The sequence below is a fragment of the Lithobates pipiens genome, unplaced genomic scaffold, assembly GCF_037356315.1.
Source record: "Lithobates pipiens isolate NorthernLeopardFrog02 unplaced genomic scaffold, aLitPip1_a1.2 Scaffold_10, whole genome shotgun sequence".
In the NCBI taxonomy this organism is placed as follows: Eukaryota; Metazoa; Chordata; class Amphibia; order Anura; family Ranidae; genus Lithobates; species Lithobates pipiens.
Genome location: NW_027507686.1, coordinates 47,299,442 through 47,310,052, shown reverse-complemented (window position 1 = coordinate 47,310,052; position 10,611 = coordinate 47,299,442). Strand labels below are relative to the sequence as shown.

Sequence of the window (10,611 nt, the reverse complement as noted above, 5' to 3'; positions counted from 1 at the left end):
TGCATTGATACATGCCCCCTGAGGCAGTACCCGGGTCCCCAAACACTTTTTATGGCCATAACTTGCATATTAGCCTTTAAAATTAGCACTTCAGATTTTTCATGTTCGTGTCCCATAGACTTTAATAGGGTTGTTCGCTCAAACTTTTTGCCTGGTCGCATGTTCTGGCGCGAACCGAACCAGGGGGGTGTTCGGCTCATCCCTAATTATAAGTCATGTTTATTTTGCCCACCTTTATCCGTAGCTATGTACACTTGTGATCTACAGAGTAACTCAGCAAAGCACTGCTGTCTATGGATAGCTAGCATAAATGTCAAATATAGATCATGATGACCTGTTATAACTTGAAAAAAAGAGACAAAAACAACTTAATCATGCTGAAATTTTATTCAGAGTTTATAACTTTAAAATTGAAAGGATTTAATAGAAACCAAAAGATAATCAAAGATAAAGAGAGTGTTAAAGGGTTTAATCAAGATCACAGCGCAGATATTTATCAGCTTCATTCAAAATAGTGCATCTGGTAAGCTCTTCTCAATGCCCGGAATATAACATACAATCGTTTCCTTTACTACAGTTTTAAGTATAAGACAATGCAAGTGATTTATTTAAACTTCCGTCACCTTTATTGCACCTGGTCATATAAGTATTCTAGACCTATTTATACACATGTATGCAAACCTTATACCGAATACAGCCCACCTGGTAAGAAACTAACTTTCCTCCCCAGTCCCATGATCTTCCTTGCTGGACAGCCTCTGCAATGAAAAACATCCCAGCTGGTGCATCACTGCCTCAGTAATTCCTATAGGTGGGCCATTCTTGTGACTGTCTCCAGCCATCCAACCCTACAGCTCGTCTATAGAAATAAATAGAGCCAAGGCATGCATGCACAATAGGAGGAGGTCCCAGCTAGGTTTATTTATTTGCCAAGGCTTTGTGGTACCAAGTGAGGCAGCAGAACAAAAAAGTGGCAGCATGGAGAAAGGAGCTGTGATCAGGGTGTATCTAGCCACCTTGGTCCTTCACCAATCACTCTTTTCTTTCAGCGGGAATGCAGTTCCAGCACTGAATGTATGTAATGGCAAGGGGTTCTTGGGTGTGGTGTAGGGTCCATTGATGGTGGCTACTGGGGGACCTATTGTTGCTGGGGTGGATCTATTGTTGAGGTAGGGGCCTATTGTTGCTGTAGAGGTCTTATTTTGCTAGGAGGGATTTACTGTTGAGGGAGGGGACTATTGTTTGCTGGATGCTGGTGGGTCTAATAATGCTGGCTGCTGGGATATCTGTTGTTACTGGCGGGGGTCTTTTTTTCCTGGGGTGGATCTTTTGTTGCTGTGGGATATTTTGTTGTAGGGGGTCTATTGGTGCCTGGGCGGTGGTCTATTGTTGTTGGGGGGGGGGCTACTGTTGCTGGCTGCAGGAAATCAATTTTACTGCTTTCCCTGTTTTCCTTAAAGGGGTTGTAAAGGTTCGTGTTTTTCCACCTTAATGCATCCCTATGCATTAAGGTGAAAAAACACTTGTCAGTGACTGGCCCCCCATTTTACTTACCTGAACCCTAAAACTTGTCCCACGAGGATGCACTCTCTCTCTCTCTGCCCGGGGTTCTCGCGCTCTTGATTGGATAGATTGATAGCAGTGCAGCCATTGGCTCCCGCTGCTGTCAATCAAATCCAATGACGTGGGTTCCGGGGTGCGGGCCGATTTCTGCATTTGGCCTCTATGGACCCGGAATACTGGACTCAGGAGCGTGCCCGCAAGGTAATCCCCCGGTAGAGCGCTTCTCCTAGGGGGTTATCTGATGTGAGGAGGAGCCGAGAGAGCCATTGAGGGACCCCGGAAGACCAAATTTGGGGCCACTCTGTGCAAAATGAGCTGCACAGTGGAGGTAAGTATGATAAACGAACCTTTAGCGTCACTTTAACTAATTCCATAGCACCACAAAATGATACTTGGTGGGATGGGTACTGGGAGGTGGGTAGGGGGTGGAACCAAGGGATGCTGCTGAGACGTGGGTAGGGGCTGTAGATAAGGGGTGACTCAGAACAGGAAGTACTTGCACCTATTCTCTGAAAAAAAAGCTCTGACTGACAGGGAGGGGGATTTACTAAAACTAGAAAGCACAAAATCTGGTGCAGCACTGTATAGAAACCAATGAGCCTCCAGCTTTTATTGTCAAAGCTTAACTGAACAAGCTAAAGTTAGAAGCTGATTGGCTACCATGCACAGCTGCACCAAATTCTGAGTGCTCCAGTTTTAGTAAATCTCCCCCATAGTACAAGTGTTTGTGCCCATATTGTGTGCTAATCAGGAGAAAAGCTAGTAGCTCGTAGTTTGTTCACAATCTAACATGAAGCATCATTTTGGATATTAAGGGTTACTGTACCCAGAGCTTTGTGAACAATGTTATTACATCCATGTTTAAATTAATTAAATGGAAAGCGCCTTTGCTTATAATCAGAGCTATAATTCAACCTTTTATTGTCTTTTTATAGCAATCAAGGCTCCATTTTGAAATCTCCCTAATTTTAAGACAAAGAAATCAGCTTAACTCAGTACAAGAAAGAGATATTGTCCCTTTAACCCTGCAGAATTCCCCATTTCCCTCTAGTACTTAACATTTTTCACTATGTTGTGACTGCTATTATTCCATTTAACACTAGTTAATCTGTATCAGAGGTATATAGAAACCCTCTTGATGATAGGGTTGGAAAGCTTCCAGAGCTGGCAGGTTCCTAGCGCACACACACACACACATACACACACACACACACACACACACCACTCCGTGTGTTTTGATCCTAACATCAGCTCCCTGCTATTTGGACTGGCTGCCAACTCGTTCTTGGATAAGCCTCTCGCTCAGCTCCCACAAGGCCTCTGCCGTCTCCTCTCTCTGGGCCTCCTGTGATGGCAGGCAACGGCAGCAGTTGTTAAAGTACATTCCTCCAAGGCCCTCCAGGTCTGGGGAGATGGCGCAGTAGACAGACGTGGCAGCCCCTTGTTGCTAAAAGAGAGAGAGAAAGAAAAAAGAGATGTATCAATTGAATGAGGCTGTGTTAATTGTACACGCAGAACCAAAAGAACATCAGTGCATTATTAGCATTAGAAGATCTGCTGAGCTTTCAGAATACAACTGGTTTGTTTACAGCACAACTTCGGTGTAACCTGTTTAGTCATTGCCTAGAGAAGAAGTTCTTAACATACCCCCACAAATGATGGCGGCATAGACTAGATCTCTGAGTATTTAAAAAAATAAATAAAAAAAATTAGATAAGATTTTTAACTATCACCGTTATCGATATGAATTGATTAGCCTAACCAATCAGCAATCAGATCACCAAACAGGAACAACTTTTAACTTTTATTACTGCTGGTTGATATGTTAGCTAGGATGGAGTTCAATTGCTACCTCGATTGGGGCTCTACATACAACTTTTTTTCGTTATTCCTAAGTACAATAAAACCTTGGATTGCGAGCATAATTAGTTCCATAAACATGCTTGTAATCCAAGGCTCTTGTATATCAAAGTGAATTTCCCCATAAGAAATAATGGAAACTCAGATGATTCGTTCCGCAACCATTTATTCATAAGTTCTTCAGTTTATAGTCCATATAAAAAGATTATAGTAATGTGATAAATTGCGTAACTGTAAAATATCCATCCACAAATGGAAGCTTCCACAAGGGGATTAGAAGCAAAATCCAGCAGGAGCTACAGAGTATAAAAGAGAAGAGGTACAGAAGAGGTAAAAGAGAAAAGCAAAATTTTTAGATACATTTTGACTTGATATACAAGCGATGCCTTGATATACAAGCAGCGTCATGTCACAACTGAGTATAAAAGAGAAGAGAGGCGCCTCTAAGGGTAGCAATGAGTTGCTAAATGTTGTAGCTTCATTAAATGTACCGTATATACTCGAGTATAGGCCGACCCGAATATAAGCCGAGGCCCCCAATTTACCCCCAAAAAAACTGGCAAACTTATTGACTCGTGTATAAGCCGAGGGTGAGACATGCCTGTCCATCCCTGTGTGTGTGTCCGTCCATCCCTGTGTGTCCGTCCATCCCTGTGTGTCCGTCCATCCCTGTGTGTCCGTCCATCCCTGTGTGTCCGTCCATCCATCCCTGTGTGTGTGTGTGTCCATCCATCCATCCATCCCTGTGTGTGTGTGTCTCCATCCATCCATCCATCCATCCCTGTGTGTGTGTGTCTCCATCCATCCATCCATCCATCCATCCCTGTGTGTGTGTGTCTCCATCCATCCATCCATCCATCCCTGTGTGTGTCTCCATCCATGTGTGTGTGTGTGTGTGTGTGTGTGTGTGTGTGTGTGTGTGTGTGTGTGTGTCCAGCCTACCTTTGTCCCGAGCCTCCGTCCCGTGCCTTGCCTCCGTCCCGTGCCGTGCCTTGCCTCCTTGCATCCGTCCCGTGTCATGCCTTGCCTTGCCCCCGTCCCGTCCCGTCCCGTGCCGTGCCGTCCCGTGCCCTCTTCGTCGGCGGCCATTGTAAAGTTCAAAAGCTGCGCCGCCGCCTTCGCCTGTGATAGGCGGAACACTGAATTTCCCAGCAGCCTGTGTTCCGCCTATCACAGACGTCGTATCATCCTCGTCCGTAGTACGAGGATGATACGACGTCCGTGATAGGCGGAACACAGGCTGCTGGGAAATTCAGTGTTCCGCCTATCACAGGCGAAGGCGGAGCCGGAGGCGCGGCTTTTGAATAGAATGGCCACTGTCTGTCTGCTCGACACGCTGATCGAGCGGGCAGACAGCGATGACTCGAGTATAAGCCGAGGGGGGCACTTTCAGCCTCAAAAAAGAGGCTGAAAATCTCGGCTTATACTCGAGTATATACGGTAACCATATTTCTACACTTAGAGGCGTCTCTCTTTTTTTATACTCAGTTGTGACATGATGCTGCTTGTATATCAAGACATCGCTTGTATATCAAGTCAGATTTTATCTAAAAATTTTGCTTGTCTTGCAAAACGCTCTCAAACCAAGGTTTTACTGTAGAATCAAAGGTGGAATCAAACTTGTATCAGTAACTTTGTCAGAAACTGTGCCTCAATTCCATGTTTGATTGCACAAAAACAGGAGCAAATACACTATATTACCAAAAGTATTGCAACGCCTGCCTTTACACACACATGAATTTTAATGGCATCCCAGTCATAGTCCGTAGGGTTCAATATTGAGTTGGCTCACCCTATGCAGTTAGAACAGCTTCAACTTTTTGGGAAGGCTGTCCAAGGTTTAGGAATGTGTCTATGGGAATGTTTGCGCATTCTTCCAGAAGTGCATTTGTGAGGTCAGGCACTTATGTTGGATGAGAAGGCCTGGCTCGCAGTCTCCGCTCTTCTTCATCTCAAAGGTGTTCTATCGGGTTCAGGTCAGGACTCTGTGCAAGGCCAGTCAAGTTCCTCCACCACAAATTCGCTCATCCATGTCTTTATGGACCTTGCTTTGTGCACTGGTCTAAATCATTTGGTGGAGGGAGGATTATGGTGGGGGGTTGTTTTTCAGGGTGGGCTTGGCCTCTTACTTCCAGAGGGAACTCTTGAGGTGTCACCATAGTAAGACATTTTGGACAATTTCCCAACTTTGTGGAACAGTTTAGGGATGGCCCCTTCCTGTTCCAACATCACTGCGCACCAATGCTCAAAGCAAGGTCCATAAAGACATGGATGAGCGAGTTTGGGGTAGAGGAACTTTACTGGCCTGCGCCTCAACCCAATAGATTTGGGATGAATTGCAAGCCAGGCCTTCTCATCCACAGATGCGCTTCTGGAAGAATGGTCAAACATTCCCATAGACACACTCCTAAACCTTGCGAGCAGCCGTCTCAGAAGATTTGAAGCTGTTATAGCTAAAAAGGATGGACAACTCAATATTGAACCCTACGGACTAAGACCGGGATGTAATTAAAGTTCATGTGCATGTAAAGGCAAGCTCCCCAATACTTTTGTCAATATAGTGTATATCAATAGTTGTAGTTAGGTTGTGTTTTTGTGGATTGCCATGTTTGTATACAGTAAATAGATACAATAGAATCTTTATGATTGCAGGGTAACACACATTTTGGTGCCCCAAATGTTAGCCCTTTTCCTGGGTATATATGACCCGCTGATTCTAAAAATGGCACCATGGTGCTGCCTGAATCATTCCAACTTATTTTGCTATATTAATATCCAGACTTATAAAGGGCGACCAGAGTAATGGTATATGGCATTTATGCTGTATTTCAAAACTAGAGCTGATGGGAAAAAACTGGTGGAGGGGAAAGGGATCACCGCTTCAGGTGGAAATGGATATAGAACTTTCCTCAAAACTGGAACACCAGGTGCCGAATAAGCATATAGAAACATGAGGCAAAAAGGAAGTTCTAGACAGCCACACTCCGGAATATAGCCTTTATTAGTAAAAAGTCCAACAGATACAAGCCAAAGCAAAAAATGGGACAAATGAACTTATGAATTTCACACTTAACAGTGCTTAGTCAGTGGGCTATGACTAAGCGCTGTAAAAATGCAAAAAATGCAATTATATTTAATTAAAGTTATCCAATATAAAACTGTGATGACAGTCTTTCTGGGATGAGTAAAGAGTAACGCAATGGCGGACATTCATATCTTTTGTTAAAGCCCAACTTCAGTGAATGGGCTTAAATATATGCATTCAGTGGCCAAGGTCTGCCATAGTGGACCATTGTTTAGCTACTGGCATAAATAAATAAGTCATACTAGTGGTTTAGTAGCATGCCTAAAAACCAAATGTCCAGGTCACCCAATGGGTCAATTTCATAAATGGTTATTTCTAAAAGATGATGGAAAAAATAGGCGTGTTGCCCAACCAATCAGGAAAAAAAACATAATTGCTAGCTCACTAAGTTTGCCTTGAAAAGTCGTTATGCAAATGGGCCCCTTTTTGACTGGTGACTAGAAGGTAGCTATATCTGTTTTTTTCCTTATTTTCAAAAAAATGGTGCTTCCAAGACACTGAGTCCTCAGTGGATTCTTGAGGCTTACTATTCTGAAATTCTGCACATTTTTTCACTGTCTATGTCCAGCTTAAAATTCATATAAACAGTATGTGTAGCAGATAAGGAAGAAGGTATGTCTATCCTCGAAATCTCTCAGTTGTGTGTAACTAGAGCTCCCACTATTCAGGGCAAAGTCTATTCATGGTAGATTAGTAAAGTGAGCCTGGTGCATAGATGGAGTGTAGCCTAGAGCTCCATCTGAAGGTCAGGTCTAAGCTTTCACAGGGCTAAGGAGCACTTTGTGAAGGGAAGGGCAATGAGTCACATGCTACCCATACTATGAAGTACAGGGTATTTCTCTTTACGTACAGTGGCCAAATGACAAATATATACTGGGGAGAAACAAGCATTTAAGAGAACCAATTGCTTTGCCCTGCACAAGTTCACTTTACAGTGCCTTGCAAAAGTATTCACCCCCTTGGCTTTTTACCTATTTTGTTACATTACAGGCTGTAGTTGAATGTTTTTTTAATCTGAATTATATGTGATGGATGGATCAGAACAGAATAGTCTAAGTTGGTGAAGTAAGATTAGAAAAATATATACATAAAACTATTTTTCAGAAATTAAAAACTGATAATTGGCATGTGCGTATGTATTCACCCCTTTTGTTATGAAGCCCATAAAAAGCTCTGGTGCAACTGATTACTTTCAGAAGTCACATAATTTGTGAAATGATGTCCACCTGTGTGCAATCTAAGTGTCACACGATCTGTCATTACATATACACACCTTTTTGAAAGACCCCAGAGGCTGCAACACCTAAGCAAGAGGCACCACTAACCAAACACTGCCATGAAGACTAATGAACTCTCCAAACAAGTAAGGGACAATGTTTTTGAGAAGTACAAGTCAGGGTTAGGGTATAATAAAAAATATCCAAATCTTCAATGATCCCTAGGAGCACCATCAAATCTATCATTACCAAATGGAAAGAACATGGCACAACAGCAAACCTGCTAAGAGACGGCCGCACACCAAAACTCACAGACAAGGAGAGCATTAATCAGAGAGGCAGCACAGAGACCTAAGGTAACCCTGGAGGAGCTGCAGAGTTCCACAGCAGAGACTGGAGTATCTGTACATAGAACAACAATAAGCCGTTCGCTCCATAGAGTTGGGCTTTATGGCAGAGTGGCCAGAAGAAAGCCATTACTTTCAGCAAAAAACAAAATGGCACATTTTGAGTTTGCGAAAAGGCATGTGGGAGACTCCCAAAATGTATGGAGTTAGCTGCTCTGGTCTGAGTCTAAAATGTAACTTTTTGGCCATCAAAGAAAACGCTATGTCTGGCGCAAACCCAACACATCAAATCACCCAAAGAACACTATCCCCACAGTGAAATATGGTGGTGGGAGCAGCATGCTGTGGGGATGTTTTTCAGCAGTCTGGACTGGGAAAATGGCCACAGTTAAGGGAAAGCTGGATGGTGCTAAATGCAGGGATATTCTTGAGCACTCTGTGTGTGATTTGAGGCTAAGACAGAGGTTCACCTTCCAGCAGGACAATGACCCCAAAACACACTGCTAAAGCAACACTTGAATGGTTTAAGGGGAAACATGTAAATGTGTTGGAATGGCCTAGTCAAAGCCCAGACCTCAATCCAATAGAAAATCTGTGGTTAGACTTAAAGATTGCTGTTCACAAGCGCAAACCATCCAACTTGAAGGAGCTGGAGCAGTTTTGAAAGGAGGAATGGGCAAAAATCCCCGTGGTAAGATGTGGCAAGCTCATAGAGACTTATCCAAAGAAACTTGAAACTGTGATAGCTGCAAAAGGGGGCTCTACAAAGTATTGACTTTAGGGGGTGAATAGTTATGCACATTGATTTTTTTCTGTTATTTTGTCCTATTTATTGTTTGCTTCCCAATAAATAAATAAAAAAAAATTTCAAAGTTGTGGGCGTGTTCTGTAAATTAAATGATGAAAATCCTCAAACAATCCATGTTAATTCCAGGTTGTGAGGCAACAAAACACGAAAAATGCCAATGGGGTGAGTACTTTTCCAAGGCACTGTATATTGTGATGAAAGAGCTTGATACAACATCTAGCAGAAGACACAAACTTTGCACCCTAGGAAGGCAGCATGAGTTCATCTGATAGAATAAACAGGAATATGTGTGGGCAGCACAGAGGCTTAGTGGTTAGCACATCCGCTTAGCAGCACCAGGGTCATCGGTTTGCAGCCTTCCACATTCCAAAGACATGCTGGTAAATTAATTGTCTCCTGTCTAAATTGGCCCCAGTATATGTGTTATATATGGACCTTAAATTGTAAGTTCCTTGAGGATAGGGAACAATGTGAATGTACAATATATGTAAATAGACAGTGCAATATGAATACCTGAAGTAAATAAATAAATATCCTAATTAGTTATATAATTATAAGTGATAATATGCTATAAAGTATATTATATCTTACACTCAACATATATGAAACAGTCAAGCCCTATGCATGCACCTATAGAACTACACATGGGAATAACCTCAATCTATAGGGCAACCGAACAGCAAAAATTCACATTTATTTCTACTACTGTAGCAATCAGGCTTCTCAAAGCGATCATCTCTCCTCCTTCCCAGAAATCAATTGCAGGCTCTTATTTAAAGGTACGATGTTGAACATCATTCCTTTGAAGGATGGACTCTGCCTCTTCAAAATCACAGCCCGCTAATGCCGAGGAGCAATATCATCTGACACATCTGATATAAAAAAATATGGCTGAGAATTAACCCAGGCACTCCAATTAAGCCCATCACGGAAAGTGCAATTGGGCTGCAAGCCAAAACTGTCCATACATTTCTGGTCAGGAGTATTTCACGCTGGCAAACACTGCTGGGAGTGTTAGTGTTTAAAGAAATCTCCCCCATACATTGTAGGGATACCAGGCAAAGTTAACCCTTGTGCTGCTAATAAAACCTTTTTACAAATGTAAGCACGCTTTCAGAAATGATTGGAACTATAAGAAAATGTAATTTCTAAATATATATTCCAAGATTTTTGCAAATGTTATTGTTCCTCTGCTAGACTCCTCTTATCTGCCTGTAAACAAATTATTTTTCAAAAGCTATATTTGCTAAATGCACAAAATTAATTATAGGGTAATCTGTCAATTAACGTTTTTTCTCTGTGGCTTTTCATTTCTGCTCTCTGACTCATATGGATTTTTGTTCAGTTTATCTGACCAATACTGAAGTGCAAGTGAGAGTTTTGGCTGAGAAATATCTGCATACAGATTATTTGCATGTTATAAGCGACATTCGGGTGCAATTTCATTGCGGTGCATTTTGGCATTGTACACGGATTGCCATTCATCACTATGGAAGTTGCGTTTTAGTGGAAATGCACCAGACATACAGCAAATGGGATCTTTTTCCAATTCAAAATGCAGAGGTACGAATGCAACCATAAACCTACTGTACCACACTTCAAAATACACATGAAAACAAATAGTTGCTTACTGACACTTAGGGCCCATTCACACAGGTGAAGAGGTCCATACATTGTGAAGGAGGCCTTTGTTTATGAAGCTGGGAGGTGCAAGAGTTGTACTGTATGTGT

The 10,611-nt window shown here is 42.4% G+C and overlaps 1 protein-coding gene across 1 annotated transcript in view; it reads right to left on the bottom strand.

Moving 5' to 3' along the window:
• Positions 1-372: 372 nt before the first annotated feature.
• Positions 373-10,611, bottom strand: part of WWOX (WW domain containing oxidoreductase) — a 1,357,802-nt gene continuing 1,347,563 nt past the window's right edge. The window contains exon 10 of the mRNA XM_077454509.1: positions 373-3,010. Within this exon, the coding sequence (XP_077310635.1) occupies positions 2,822-3,010 (189 nt within the window). The 3' untranslated portion in view covers positions 373-2,821. The remainder of the gene's footprint in view (positions 3,011-10,611) is intronic.